The sequence below is a fragment of the Cetorhinus maximus genome, chromosome 15 (genome assembly GCF_964194155.1).
Source record: "Cetorhinus maximus chromosome 15, sCetMax3.hap1.1, whole genome shotgun sequence".
Classification (NCBI taxonomy): domain Eukaryota; kingdom Metazoa; phylum Chordata; class Chondrichthyes; order Lamniformes; family Cetorhinidae; genus Cetorhinus; species Cetorhinus maximus.
In genome coordinates, this window is record NC_135893.1 from 26303490 (window position 1) to 26319750 (window position 16261).

Sequence of the window (16261 nt, forward strand, 5' to 3'; positions counted from 1 at the left end):
TCTCTTTTACTCTTTACATCCTTGACAACTCTTCAAGAGACATTAAACTTTTGGCTCTTTTACCTCCCTCTGCAGCACTGGGACCAGCCATCTGCCATTGCCTCCATTTTTCTAGACTTTTTCTTTGGAGAATAGCTAGGCCCAATTATACATTCCAAGGTTGTACAAAGAAGTGTAGTTCACTGGAGAGATGGGAATGACTTATTAAGGCCATTTTCATGAGAGAGAGAGAGAGACAGACAGAGAGTCTCCAACTCACCATTTAGTTTAATACCTCTCCCACAGTCACTATAGGCTTTTCAAAGGCAATGAGCATGTTGTCTTTCGTGACAATTCACAAAGCTAGCCACTACTTCAACTATTTTATTTGAGGAACTGTTCTGTTTAAACCTTTTCCCTCCTAATGATAGGTGTGCCACTATATCCTATTGAAAAGCTTATTTTCAAGAGGGTTTGCTGCGTTAATCACTGCTCGCCAGCTCCTGTAATGACTGGTGCTAAATACGGATAAATATATGGATACAAATAATTGTTTAGCTTATTTGCTACTAATATTACAACAACAGCTCTGAAGAAGGGTCATACGGACTCGAAACGTTAACTCCATTTCTCTCTCCGCAGATGCTGCTAGGCCGGCTGAGATTTTCCAGCATTTTCTGTTTCTGTTTCAGATTTCCAGCATCCGCAGTGCTTTGCTTTTATATTAAAAGCAACTGCTACTCATTTTTATATCGCACCCTTAACATGGCAACATTTCCCCAAGTGCTTCACAGTTGGTGGCCAGTTGTGACTGGGAATATTTTCACTGTGATATCTCACAGATGCTCACGAATGATTCACATTTCAACATTTACTCTAAAGTTCCTCAGCAAAGAAAGAAAAAGCTTACCTGAAATCCTAGTACGGCGATTTTAACAGTGTCGCCGACTTGCACACGCGTTGGTGTCACATCAATCCGTGGGCCTCTGGGCGCGGCTGTGTACACAAAGATGAGTTCTAATATTAGTTTTCCAACCTTTGCTGCATTGTCTTTATTCTGGCAGGATGTCTCCCTCTTAGAGATGCGGAGGTCGAGAGCACTGTGAATTGAGCATCAACCACTGCCCAACACTCTGATCTGCGCTCCCATCAAGCTAAACACGGGCCCCAGGAGCAAAGTTGTCATCTTGTGTTTTTCTCTGTTTTTTAAATTGTTTGTGCATGTTTAGATTTTTAAAAAAAAATTGTTTTCCCACAAAGTTGTTGCAAATGCAAACTGATGGCAGTGTGGCGAGGGCAACAGTGCTTCTGGGACCAAGAGTATCTTCTTACCCAATGAAATTAAAGGATTAAGAAACAAACAGAGGAAGGAGTGAGTAGGAAAGTGGATTCTAGTGAATTCCGGTACAGAAAGAGAAATGAAGTGAGGGAAAGAAAGATAGAAAGGAATGTGAGAAAAAATGTTAAGCTTAAAATTTAATGTAAAAAAAAAATCTACAACAACAATTCACAGTTTTAATTGTTCACTTTTTGGGCAAGAGTGGTTGATTGGCAGTCATCAAAAATGACCACATCTTTAAAAGGGTGCTTTTGCTGTTAATTGTCAGATTTAACTCTCCATGGTGAGTTTAATGGGTAACTAATGTACAAATACAGCAACTTCTATGAAAATCACAGCGAGGCTAAGATGCCTTTTGCACGAAGCTACTAGAGGAGCAGAAATCATCCAGCAACTTGCGGCAATTTGCAATTCACGGGGCATCTGTTCGAGTGAACTGGCTGATTTACACATTGATAACATTCGTGTTGTTCAGATGCCGATTACTTTTTAAGCAAATTCTAATAAATTGAGGCTGATAAGTCAGACACTGAATTAACATAGACTATCCCAAGGCTTGAAAACATGCACTAAAAAGGGAAACATTGGTAGGCAGAAGGAATGAGGAGCTTGTGTCCAATTACCGTCAATCCCAATGTAAGGAACTTGGACGTATGCAAATTCCCTCTCACCCTGGCTCCTTCACATGATTATGGGCAAATCCAGCTCGCAAAGAAGCCCCATCAAATTGAGGTTGTTCTTAAGGCTTGTCTGTGGTGCCACTGACAGACTGATATTTAATTCCAGGGTCTTTTTTATCAATTAGACAAATTATTGCAGGATGCTTGCATTGCTGACTGAGCAGCTCTTTGCAGTTGGGAACTCTCCTGAACATAACAATCTAAGAGGTATACCTGCACAGAAATCATTAAGACCATGGGAGAAAATCATTAGGATACGGAGCAATTAAAAATGATGTGCTTGTTGCTTTGGAATCGAATTGTTGTGCCAGTCATAAGAAAAACTGCTGCTGACAGAGAGGACTACAAACTCAGCCTTAAGCTAATTACCATTGCCTTTCTTCACCGCTCAAACTTCTTCCTTTCTCTCTCCCCTTCCCATCCATCTCTTGCTTTATTGAAGGCACTGAGCCATAGATGTTGGGACCTCTCTGTCACTTGCCATTAACAGAAGGGAAGATTGCAGGAAAGAAAGCACTTTCTTATGCTGTATGTAAGTGCACAATGACCCAGTTTCCCTCGCTTGGTTACACGATGTAATGTTAACAAGGTCAGTTCCCATATCTTGATGTCATCATGAACCCAGAAAAATACAGACTTGCAATTCTCTATCAGGACAGGGGAGGAGGTTTTAGTCATGCAATACAGGCATAGTGCGGGAAGGTAGCATTAAGGTAGTAGATCAGCCATGATTTAGTTAAATGGCGGAGCAGGCTCGAGTGGCCGAATGGCCTACTCTTGCTCCTATGTTCCTATGTAAATATGGTGGGGGAGGGGTGTGGGTTGCCATTTGTATAAAACTGAAGCCTAATGACTTGTAGTAAACGGACTCTCCAGCCTAATGTTAAAAATGGACGGTGATGAATAGACATCACTCTTCTAAAGATGGATGAAATATGAGCAAATACATAAACATGAAAGACGCAGAATATTGTTTTTTTTTACATAAATATAGAGCCCATGGAGTAAAGGTTAGTGCAAAATGTAACAGCTCAAACAGGAAGCAACCAAAAGGAAGGTTTGCTGAATTCGCAACAACTCATCAACAGACTATCATGGGAGTCAAGCTCCAATGTGGTCCAGATGTGCAGCCGCTTGGTTGTTACCTAAGGCTGCCAGCCCTCCCAGCATTGGCTGGGAGTCTCCTGGAATTGGCATTAATCTCCCAGTGGTCAAAGAAAGCCTTTGGGAGATTTTAAACCGCAACACCAGTGGCGAGGGAACAGGTGCGCAGACCGGATTTGCTCAGGCAGAGTTTTTTTTCTCTCATTTGTGTTTGTTTGGTCTGCGCCATCTTTAATGCAGGCAGCTGACACTGCACGTATGGGGCCTGTGGCTGCGCCCTCAGCGCTTGCCGAACATTCAGACACTCCAGCTGGCTGCTGATTGGACACAGCCACTTCGCTTCTGGAAGTGCAGCATTGTGGGGCTATGGCTCTGATTGGTTCTGGCAGCTCTCCGGTCCAGGGCTTTTAAATGACGGAGTTGGGGGCCTCATAGGTAGGATCCTCCTTTACCCAGCACAGCCCCAAAACAGAATAATGTGCACTGCTGGTGTTAACTTCTTTAGGCAGGGAGATATTTCGGACAGGGATGGTCCCCTGGGAATGTGAGCGTTCCCAGACCTGCTCCCGCCAAGCAGCCAGCTTTCCGTGATTTCCACCGACGCTTCCCGGAATATGTCCAGCCAGAGTCAGCAACCCCATTGTTACCTGTTCCTTTCCTAATGGGCAAAATAGACACAACTTGGGACCGATATGATGACTGCAAATGACCAGTCAAGTACAGCATTTAGACCTGAAATTAAATCTTTTGTTCCAATTTGTGTGGTGAAAATAATGGATGCCCAGGAGGAGAAAAGTTTGGAGCAAACTGTTGAGGGAATAAACGGTTTGTTGTGCAGCCAGTTCCGGTTGTGATTTGGCTCCAGCCAAGGCTGCGTTTGCCCAGCAGAGCATCTGGGCGGGACGCCTCCTCAATGAAGTCAGATGTCAATGGGACTCTACAACTCCACCAGCAGAAGGTGACCTTTCTTTTTTTTACAGGTGTCACAGAAAATTCCTGATAACAAGAAGCTATTTCAGAAGCCAGCTGGAAACTTGGTTGATAATTCTGGCCAGCAGCTGCACTTTTGGGCAGTTTTTAAAGTTTGACGGAGACAAATTGCCAAGACATTGAAGTGGCTCATATCAGACTGAGTCAAAGCAGATGGTTCTAATCCCTTAGCATAAGCACGGCTCTGCGAGGACTCAAGGGTTTGTGACTTTTGTGCTTTTATTTGGGATATTTACCAAAATTAATGCAAAAATAGAGAATCTGTACTGGTAATAAGCTATGTGCGTGGGCCCATCAAGGCAGCTCTGCCATTTTGCTAGCCCTGACAGTTCTGCTTCTTTATTCCTGATTCTTGCTGAAAAAAAAGACATGGGGCAGGATTTTTACCTCGTCGGGCGGGCATGGTGGGTGGGTCCGGGAGTGGCCGGGAAATCTACTGCCGCCTGCGATCGGGCCCTGACCGTGATTTCACGCTGGCTGGCGTGAATCGAGCGCTGAAATGCTCAGTGCTGTCTGGGTGAGGGGTTTGGGGGGGGGAGGAGGGCGAGCGCAGAAGTCAGCGTAAGCACGCGGGTGCGCTCAGTGAAAGCTCCCTGAAGGCACAGAGCTGCCACAGGGAGCTGGAGATTTCTAACATTAAAAATAAAGTTTTTAAAATTAAGGTAAACATGTCCCCTCATGTGACTCTTTCATTCGAGCAGGGACACGTTAAAAATGAGATTAAAAAACTTTTATTTTATTTATCATTAACATCGGAAACCTCATCCCGCCCGTGGATGAGGTTTCCTCAAAAATCCAAAGGCCGCTTGGCCTTTTGTCCGCCCGCCCACCAATCATAAGGTTGGATGGGCAGGGTAAAATTCACTTTAATTCATATTTTAATGGGCTTAGCAGCCCTCTTAATTGTCGGCTGATGCGCTGCTGACTCCCGCTCGAGCCCACTGACCGAAATCTCGCGCGAGTGTGCACTGACGTGGGGACGCTCGCCCGATGTCATCACGTGCTATTTCACGCTCATGCGTGTTGGGCACGTGCCTGCATGCTGAGCTGAAAATCCCGCCCATGTTGTTGAAGCTTTTTGTCTTGCACTCATCAGGACAATTCGTCAAATCGTAAAGGGAAAAACAATTTGTACTGCATGAGAAGAGAGTGCTGCTTGGTTGGCAAGTGGACTCTGATTGGTAGAGGCATTGCCGTGGAGAATGCACCAGTTGACTCTTGGCACCAGCTGCGAAACTCATAACATAGGCCGGGATTTTCCCTGAAATCAGCAAAGTCCGCTATCGGGCTGGAAAATAGGCGTTTGACCTGCCGACGGCATTAGTGGAATTTCACCCCATATCATGTGGAACATTCTTATTAAACAATCAGTCACGGGTTTTACGTTGGATCACTGCCCCATCATGACCTCAGAGCTTCAGTAATCCGGGCGCCATGTTTAAAGGCCACCCCTGCTCAGAGCCAGCACTCTCCAAGGGATAGGAAGCTGCTGGGAACTGATGGCTGCCAAAGGGAAGAAACATGATGCCCCCTAATTTAGCGACCCCTCCCTCAAGAGCTTATCAGACGCAGTGGAGGCCCACCGCAATGTCCTCTGCCCCTGCTCTGGGCCAAGACCAGCAAGCAAGGTCACCGATCCAGCATGGGAACCAGTGGCAGCGTCAACGCCCTGCAAGAGAGGACAGCCACCCAGTGCCGAAAAAAGGACGAATGATCTCCTTCGTTCTGCCAGGGTAAGGCACTCTTCTCATCTCACACACTCACAAACCCATCACACATCTACAGGGATCTCACTCTCTGCCAGCTCAAGGGACATCACCACTCACACTCTCACACATACCTTCATCTGCCCTACGGATCGTATCCTTATCCTGTCCATGGCACCACTCACCACCCTCACATGCCAGGCATCTTTATCATCTGGCCTGGCAGGCACCCTGTTGTATCTCAGCAGTGTCTCCATGATATGAGCCTCCTCACAGAGCGTATATGCACTGCCCTCAGCCAGACAGGTGTCAGACATTCCCAGGTGCAATGTGAAGATCTCAGGAGCGTCCTCACTGCATCTCGTCATCATCCTCCAGGAATATTGTGGCAATGAGGGCCTCACGAGTGTGCCTGCCTTGTCTGACCAGTGGAATTACCTCATCGCCTGCACCCTCGCCTTCCTCATCATCGTCATCCCCTTCGACTTCCTCCTCATCGGAGAATACGTGCAGCTCCTCCATTTCCACATCATCCAGGTACCCCCCTCTTTGCATCGCCAGGTTTTGTAGCACGCAGCAAACCACGATGATGTGTGACACCCTCTGGGGAGTGTACTGCAGGGCTCCACCAGACCTGTCCAGGCACTGGAACCTCATTTTCAGGATGCCAGTGGTGTGCTTCACCAAACCCTTCATTGCGGCATGAGCCTTGTTGTACCTTCTCTCAGCAGCAATCAGGCCGCCGCAGAAAATCAGCCATGTCCTTTGTGGGTAGCCCCTGTCCCTGAGGAGCCAGCCCTGCATCCCGTGTGGTCCCTGGAAGACGTCAGGGATCTGAGACCTGCTGAGGATGTACGAGTTGTGGTTGCTTCCAGGGTAATTTGCACACAGCTGCATGATCCGTTTGCTATGGTCGCAGACCAGATGAATATTGATAGAGTGGAAGTCTTATTGGTTCACATACTGGACTGCTTGTTGCCAGGGAGATTTAAGAGCCACATGAGTGCAGTCGATGGCACCCAGCACCTGTGGGAATCTGGAAATCTCGGCAAATCCTATCACTCCTGCTTCCTGGCTTGCCTGATCTCTGTCAAAGTTGACAAAGTTGTGTGCCTTAGCAAAAATGGCATCTGTGACCTCCTGGATACATTTGTTGGAAGGAGGCTTATGAGATCCCGCAAAGGTCCCCAGTGGAGCCCTGGAAGGAGCCACTGCTGTAGAAGCTGAGTGTGGCAGTCACCGTCACTGCCAGTGGCAGTGGATGCTCTCTGAGTCCCCATGGCACCAAACACTGCAGAAGGTGGCATATGCGAGTGTTCCCTTGACATGCACAGGTGTCGGTGACACTGGTTCTCGCTCATCTGCAGGTAGCATTGCACAGTCTATAGACCCTGGGTCTAGTGATGCGCCTACAAACGATGGCTCTCTGGGGTTCATCCTCTGTGTGCGGAGGAGGCTGTGCCGCCCCTTGGTCTTCAGGGTCCTGCTCCTCCGTTTGGCGAGCCAGGCGCCTCCATCGCATTCTTCTCCGTCTTCTCTCCTGCCTATAAGCAATCAGGCAGACAGCGAGGTCACCAGGCTCCATGTACCTGATGGTCTCCTCACTGCAGCCTCAAAGAATGAGATGCAAGAGTCAGTATTGTCTCCTAAGGGCCACTATTGGTCAAGTTATCGCCTGCAGCTGCCTCTCAAGACCCCTTAACACATGCCGGAGAGTCCAGGACGCCACATGGATGCCCAGTGTTTAGTGTGCATGATAATTCGCCAACCCCACACCCAGCGCCACCTCACACCACATGACCGAGTGCCGACTGCTTCAGGTCACTAGACTGCATCCAGACCTCTCCTCTCAGGCACAGGCATTGTTCTAGCCTGTACTCCAAGGCTTCGCGGTTTGCTTGTGCCATGAGGGTAAGTTTTCAACGTTTACCGAAACATAATGCAAGGGATTAGGAGCGCACCCCTTCATGGTCACCATTCTCAATGGGGATCCTCAAGCTTGCTCAGTTGCCTAATGGTTCTACAGCACCATAGCATTCATTCGAATTTGAAGTGTGTGCACGAGAGGTTAAAGTAGAGGAGCAATCATTGGCATTCTCAGGTATTAGTACTGCTTGAGTGGGCACAATTGCTTGACTAGCCTGACTCAAAGCATGTCAATTGAGCTCAAGCTAGACAATCTGAGCTGTGGAAGAGTGCTCACCTTTGACATGTTTTTCCATTTGCCTGGCTGTTTTCTTACCCACCTCCATGCCCCCCACAGGCATGTGTTGGTATGCAACCTTCTGTCTGTGCTATCATGACCCCCCCTTGCACTGTTGCCCTAGCCCTGAGGGTCCCTTCTCTCCGACACTGCCCTAACTGTGGCACTTCAAGCCAGCCACAAAGAAGCTGCTGTGGAGATTTGCCTGTGACCCCCCCACCTCCCCCGAAACCATGGAGCTGTTTCCTTGCATTGGGATCCTCTTGAGCGCTGAGCTAAGTTATGTGCACTCACTTCAATTCCCCTCAAAGTTCAGGTTGCCAGGTGCACGCCTTTTAAAGGCAGTTGTAAATCATGTTGACGTGGGATTTAAATTTGACATGTGGGGAGTGATCTCGGCATGTGGCCACAATAATGATATGCAAGTGTATCCAAATTAAGTTCTCGACGTCTGACTGCAGGAAACATGGCTTGCCATTGACAGGGGGAGGGGACAACTGCTTCGTAGACTTACGTCACCAGGAAACGTGCCTTGGGCCTTCTTGTGAGATTTTCCAATCTCGCCATTGAACACGCCCGTCCCAATTGGGCGCGGAAATTCTCAGCCATAAGGTCCAATATTAGATGTGATTCCGCGATTGGACAACATTTTCTAAACAATCCTGAGTGTGCTAAGAATTACACTGACAACCAACTTTAGATATCAGTCAGGCTCACTTGTGTCTTAGCTACATATATAAATACGCAGGGCTTCGTCCTTTGCAGACAGAAAGAACATGTACACACATTGCGCCTTTTTCAACTAAACAAAATAGGCAACTGCCATTCTCTGGTTTGTTCCCCAGGTCAATGCCTTGGCAAATCAGAGTCAACCTGGCTGGTTTGAATTTAAAGAAAGCTTGGCAGTTAACTGTTAGTTATCACTTAACTGGTGCATTCCCCAGGGCAATGCCTCTACCAATCAGAGTCCACATGCCAACCAATCAGCACTGTCTTCTCATGTAGTATAAATTGTTGTTCCATTTACAATTTGGTATTCTTGTGAATTGCCCTGATGAGTGCAAGACAAAAAGCTTCGACAATGTCTTATTTCAGCAATACTCGGGTTCTGTACTACTAAACAACTATTTCTATTCCTGATTCCTCACTCTCTGTCATGTCTCTAGTAGCTTTATTTCCCAAGTAAGTGCTTAGCTCACTTTCAAAGTTACATTTGTTACTATACCTATGGCTTTCCAGGCCAACCGACATCCTTGTAATGCAGGATTTAGATATCTGTTTTCTAGCATTTGAACGTACTAACCACTGTACTGTGGAACCAGTTAGTAAAGGTCAGGAAGGGGACAGAATTTGGAATAGAAAGGTTAAAATGGCTTAAAAGAAACACGTCCAGGTGGATGTTAAAGATCCAGTGGCACTATTTGGAAAAATAAAGCAAGGAGTTTCCTTTTCTTCTGATCAACAAATGTTCTTTTTGCTATTTATGAAATGTTGGCACACAATGGCTGTAGTGTTTGTCCCTACACTCTTCAAGTAATTTACCGTGTGAAGGTTTTGACACTATAAAAGCTATAAAAGCATTTACTATTTCCCTATTAGGATCACCAAGTTTATCTGTGTGGCCCTTCCATCTCACACCCAACCCCTTTCAACTTCCCTCAATAAGATTGCCAATATATGCAGTATTGAGCATAGCTTCTACTCCCCATAAGAATAGTATTGAAATGCACCTCTCAGAAAACTCGCCCAAGTCTGTCAGCAAAGAAAGAAAACCTTCGTCATCCCACCAGTCAGAGGTGGATTTGTGCCTAGATCTCAATAATGAGTACGTATGCCAGACTCCATTATCTTATACCCCCCCCACCCCCCATTTGCTTTACAAGGGTGCATCTGGTTTTGAGCATCCCCTCTATGTAAACAACATTGCATATGTGCTTCTGGATGTTCTAAAACATGCCTTAGGAAGACATGTTACTCTGGAGGCGATGTGCCATTGACAGCAATGGTAAAAAATATGTACCCAGTGGTACCTATTAGGTTTGCAATTTTGGGTGGAATTTTCTGTGCCCACTGGCATCTGGCATGAGCAGACAATATGGCACAATTGGTTTCAGGATGGCATGAAGCCAGTTTGTGACTGTCCGCTCAGCCCACCGATGGTGGGTTGCGTTTCCCACCATCGAACGTCAGGAACCTCATTGTAATACATCATCATATAAATTATTAAGCCAGCCTGTCAGAATCGAACCCCACCCCCACCCCACCACCGACGAGAAAGCACGCTGATGTGTTTCACAACAGCACATAGACACTTGGCGGGCTGCACTTTGGGGGAACTAGGAGGTGAGCACACAGTAACATTGTGCAGTGTTCGCCAGGGTTGCCTGTTGGTCTTCAAGCTTCAGGGGTGCCGGGGTTAAGGGCAGCCCTGCCACTGAATATAGTGCACAAGCATTCGGTGGGGGGTTAGGGTGGGTGAGGGAAGTGGCCACGCAATGGGAAACCTGTATAAAGTGACCATTCCTCTGCAACTCAGACAGTTCAGGCACAGCCACACTGAACAGTTGGATGACTGTACAGCAAGCCTAGTGACACCTAGGGTCTATAGATGTTGCCTGTCATTCCTGTAGATGACTGAGAACCAGTATCACTGAAGACTGCGCATGTTTAGGGAACTGGTCGGTCACATCTGCCAGCTACTGCAGGATTTGGCGCCATGGGGACATGGAGGGCATGCACTGCCCGTGACCGTGCAAGTGACCGTGGTGCTCAATTTTTACGCCAGTGACTCCTTTCAGGGTTGACCTGTGTGGGATCTCACAAGCCTCCACCTACAAATGCATCCATGAGGTCACGGATGCCATCTTTGCGAGGGCACACAACTTTGTGCATTTCGCCCAGGAGCAGGACAGCCAGGATGTAAGAGTGATTGGACTCGCCCAAATCTCGGGTTTCCCACAGGTTCAGGGTGCGATCGACTGCTCAGATCTCCATCGCAACACTGCTACATTCTCAGTCAGTCACAGATCCCTGAAGTCTTCCAGGGTCCACAGAAGGACAAGGGCTACCTGCAGAGGCCGTGGCTGACGACAGCTCGATTGCAGGAGGATGATGGCGACATGCAGTGAGGACACTCCATAAATCTTCACACAGCCACTGAGAATGTCTGACTCCTGTCTGGCCAAGGGCAGCTCGCTTGTGCTCTGTGATCAGGGTCATATCATAGAGACTCAGCCATGAAACTTTAGAAGCATCTGATCCTTTGTCCGCCCAGCTGTGGCTCAGTCCATAGCACCCTCGCCTTTGACTCAGAGGGTTGTGGGTTCATGTCTCACTCCCGGAAACCAAGAACTGTGATTGTACTCGAAAGAGTTGCAATCTGTGACTGTTGATAACTCGAAAGAGTTTCAGCACCAGAACCCTTCAGGAGCTCAGCATCAGTGGTCACAGATGTGGAAGAGATGGGGCCAGCCCCTCCTTAAAGGTGCTGACAGCACACAGAGAGAATGAGAGAACTCTGTGGTGCCTGCCCACTACATTCTGGCATCAATAACCAGCACCGCCGAGGTGCAGGCATCAGTAATGTTTCCAGTGCGTGTGAGACTGGACCATCACTTTGGTCTGAAGGCTGCACAGAGCACAGGGAAGAGGCCCTGGACTGAAACACCTGCCTTTATCTTGTGCAGAAAGGTTTCACGTCTGAGTGACAAAAGCACTGCTCATCAGAACAAGGAGCCATAGGCAGGGAGACATTCTTGGGAGTTTATTGACAATTGTGAACATTATGTACTAGTGATTAAAACCCGTGCCCAGGCTGTGCAACTAATTCTCCTCAACTTTCCTAACCCTGCCACTACATCTTGGTGCTCTCTGGACATCCACAGCGGCGGTGGAGGCAGCCTGCTGACTGTTACGCCCTGTCTATGATGTAGCTGGTGGGTGTCATCTGGAGGGCTGAGACTTGGAGGGCCCAGGCCTGCTTTCAGGGTCCTGCTGTGTGGCAGTGGCACCCTCCTTGGCCTGTGGAGCTGGAGCTGCTGAGGTTACAGGAAGAGGGGAGTTGGATGGGCCGGACACTCTCCGGAGTCACCTGGATGGATGGGTCCGGAGTGTGCACCTGCTGATCCTCCTCCCTATGGGTGCCTGAGGGCCCCAGCCTGACTCCTTGGGGAGCAGAGGTAGCTGGAGTGAGATCGAGCTGCCCGGTGCCCCTCTTGCGTACACACTGCTGGACGCCAACTATGGAGTTGAGCCCACGCAGCAGTGCAGATGTGACATCCTGGACCAAGGTCTCCATGGCGGCCACCATCCTACCAGTGTTGACCTCGGTGAGTTGGCATGCCGGTGCTATCACAGTCTGAAGGTGGACAGACTTCTCTATTGTGCCTTGCAATCCGAGGAGTGCAGCGGACATCCCTTCCTGATGTCCCTGAGCTTGCCTTTGCAGCTCCAGCAACTGTGACATGACCGAGTCCAGAGGCTCATCATCTGACTCGGACTCAGCAACGTTTTGGCCTCCGGCAGCCCTCCGAGTGCCGGGGACCTGGGAAGTCCCTGCCTCCGCCTGCTGTGGATCAGACAGTGCAACGTGCTCACCAGATTGTGATCCCGGGGCTACTCTAAAGCTAGGTCCCACTGAGGTGTGTGTCTCTGCGCTGGTGGAGGGTGTGGGTGAGCGCTGTGACGGGACTTCAAGGAGGGTGCCTCCAGATTCCTCTCCAGAGATTTCTTCGGGGCTTGATTGGAGGCCCTAGGTCATGGGCTTTGTCGGCTGTTTCCCAGATGTGCCTGCAGAAGCAAAGGGAGATAATTAGTGCATGGCAGTGGCCTGTGAAACAGGACACATCACTCACAGTATGGTTGTCTGACAGATGTTGCTCTGCTGGATCCTGACTTGGCTGAGCACCGCCGACCTCACCATCAGTACAGGACCGGTCCAGATCCTCGCTGGCCAGCCGGATGGCTCTGTTTACAAAGTCGGTGAGGACCTTCATCTCAGGCATTCCTCCACCAGTCCGTGACCTCTCCCTCTTGTTGTGTGCCAGCTTGTGCTGCATGAATAGAGATGGAGAGAGTGTAAGCAGGATACCTGCCAGGCCAGATGATAAGTATACCTGGCCTGTGTGGGTGGTGAGTGGTCCCAAGGACGGGATGAGGACAATGAAGTTGTGTGAGAGAGTGAATGGTGAGAATGGTGATATCTCTTGAACCAGCAGTGAGTGAGGGCCCAGTGGGTGTGTGATGGGTTTGTGAGTGTGTGAGCTGAGAGTGATGAGAAGAGTGACTTACCCTGGTGGAACGGAGGAGATCATTCATCCTGTTGCGACACTGGGTGACCGTCTCTCTTTTGCAGGGTATTGGCATTAACCACGGCTGCCACTGCCTCCCAAGCCGGATTAGTGAGGTTGCTGCCCATCCTGCGGCCAGAACAGGGGTAGAGGGCATCCCAGCAGGACTCCACAGCATCCAAAAGGTGTTCCAGTGCGGTGCCGCTGAACTTGGGGGGCTGCAGGCTTTTTGCCTTTCGGGGCCATGTCTTCTTTGCAGCAGTTGTGGGCTGGAAGCCCTGAGATGTGCACGTGCAGCTGCACTTTAAACATGGCGCCCGGCATGATGAAGTGGTGAGGTGATGGCCAACGGATGAATGAGAGCCTGCCCACCATGGAAACAGCGTGTTTCCCGCGAGTGCATAAATAATGTGGTGGGTTTGGGACGATACAGCGTGAAAACCCACCATCATGGCCGGCGGGTCAAATGTCATTTCACCTGCCTGCTACCGCTCTTAGTGCAAATCTGGCATGATTCCACCCTTGAATCTGTGTGGCTGGGCTCTGCTGGCAAGCAACCTCCATAGGCCACTCTCTCAACCCATCTATGCAGCCTGTGCTCTCAGATTACCTGTCTACACCATGCGCATAATGCAGCCCACCCATAAATCCCAAACTCTTGGCCCACCTATGCAGACTCCTTGTCTATATGGACTTTTCCCCAATACAGTATAAGGGCAAAGTCTGAAACAGTCACAAAGAAGTATGATAGTCGTCTCCTTATTCAGTGCTCAGCGATTCAGAGTTTCTGCGGTGAGGTGAGCAGGTTGAAGCAATAATTTATTTATGTAAATGATACTCAGTTGTTACAAACAGGGGTTACATTAGTTCAGGATGAAACCTGCTCCCTATCATGTATTTTAAATCTGCCAGACCCCAAAGAGCATTGCCACTTTCCCGATGTTTTCTTTGCAAAATGCCTATTAAGCAGGCGCCTTAATGTGAGTTGTATACCTCAGAGAGAGAAAGTGAGAAAGAGAGAGTTATGTATAATTCATGAGGGTCAAAGAATGCATTCTCAGGCACAGCTACCAACGCAGAACTCTCTGCTCTATCACACAAGCAAAGTGGATGGGTTGAAGAGTTAATGGAAGTCTTTTACTTTACAACTTATTAGCATTTTGCCTGACTGGCTCATGCCAGAAGCGGGTGAATTAATGGGATCTTGTTATATTTTCCTTATCCGCCAAGGCCGATGTATTATTTATAAGTTACAGAGACCACATTGTCATGCAACACAGCTGACTAAAACATTTGAAAGCACAAACATGACTTAGTTTCGAAGTGATGGCCAGCCTTGTCAAAGCCCTTCCCCTGCGTCTTGTCAACAAACTTTATTTAAAGAGAAACATTTTATTTTTGATTTCTCCCTGTGCCACAGCTAATCCGACACTAGACTTACCCTGACCACAGTTGGCATGGCAACACTCAAAGACAAGCATGTTACTTTACACGCAATGAAATCAGAGGTTAAAGGTGAGGATATTCAGCTAAATTGTACATAATCCTAAAATGTGAAACAGAAATGCCTTTCTGCTTCCTGGTGTCCATAAATCTCCTCATTTTTTTTGTTTTCAAGCTATTGGTCAAAGTTGGTTTGGAAGATGATGCTCCCTTACCAGTGACATTGTAAATTGAGTGTGCTGTTCATAAACCTGTGTCCTATTTCATGACGACATTATTAAACAGGGACAGAAGCTGATAATTAGAGCAGCACAATAAATTATCTCATCGCTTTGCAATGTTAAATAATCCTGACCCGAAGGCCATGCAACCGCGCAGGACAATCAAGAATGTAAAGAAAAAATAGGTCTAACAAACATGCTCCTTCTTGACTGACCTCAATCTACCCGAACCTCCTTATTGAAATCTCAATAACTTGCACTTACATGGTGATTTTAAAGTAGAAAAATATACTAAGGCACATCACAGACGTGTAATCAGAACAAAATGGATGCCAGGCTGGAGAAGGATGCCTTGTCTCTCCAGAATTGTATCCCTGGAACCATTTATATGATCTGCTTCAATGGCCTACGCTAGTACCTTATTCTAAAATCAACCATTGGGGGAAAATATTCCACCTGGATTTCTCTTTGTTCTCATTATCTAATTTTTAATTGGGTTTGGATCCCTTCATCAATTTGCTAAAATGAAGGGAGATGCCCTTCGCACCCAACCCTGGAAGCAGATGGTAGGCAGCCACTGGGCAGGCGAGCCCCAATGGGTGCTGGTCCCAGCTCTTTGGGACTTTGTTCCAGTTGTTTTAGACGTTTTTGGGCCCTCTCACACCTAAAACCCCTTCACCGCCCAACCCATCCACCATGGCTCCTCCATGCCAACTCATGTCCCCAATTACCTCCATGTCCCCTCATTCCACCCTGGATCCTCCTTGCCAACCCATGCCCCCCACCCACTCCCATGTTGCCCTATACCCCAATGGCTCCCCATACCCCTTCATACTCCTTATGTCCCCTGATTCTCCCATGCCACCTCCATAGCCACTCACCCAATTTCTACCTTGGGTAGAGCTCAGGAAACATGTGAACATGGAAAGGAAAATAAACTTCTAACAATCTAATTGAGCTCTCACTCATACACACTTGATAATGAAAATAATTCTCATTCATGAAACCCTTTTAAAAACTTCACAAGTGGTTAATCTCTTACAAAACAAACTTTTATTCAGCCACCACATCAAAAATAGCTAATCCTTTAATAGCCTCTTTAAATTGTCGATCAAAATGTGAACTAACACACTGCTGAGATAATTTTTAACTTTTGAAACTCAGCCAAGCATTCACAATAACATAATAATAGCCCTTGGGAAAAGCCAACAAAGAACTCTGTTGAAACTGCACAAACAATTGGTAATGTTTTTTGCTAACCTACACCAGATGGCCTGTCAATCAAAGCAGTCCAGTAAATTATACTTT

The 16261-nt window shown here is 47.7% G+C and overlaps 1 protein-coding gene across 1 annotated transcript in view; it reads right to left on the reverse strand.

Annotated features, from left to right (window-relative positions):
* The window catches only part of LOC144691194 (immunoglobulin superfamily member 21-like), a 286249-nt gene that overhangs the window by 15227 nt on the left and 254761 nt on the right, over positions 1–16261 (reverse strand). Inside the window, exon 7 of the mRNA XM_078559256.1 lies at positions 890–975. Coding sequence (XP_078415382.1) covers positions 890–975 — 86 coding nt within the window. The remainder of the gene's footprint in view (positions 1–889; positions 976–16261) is intronic.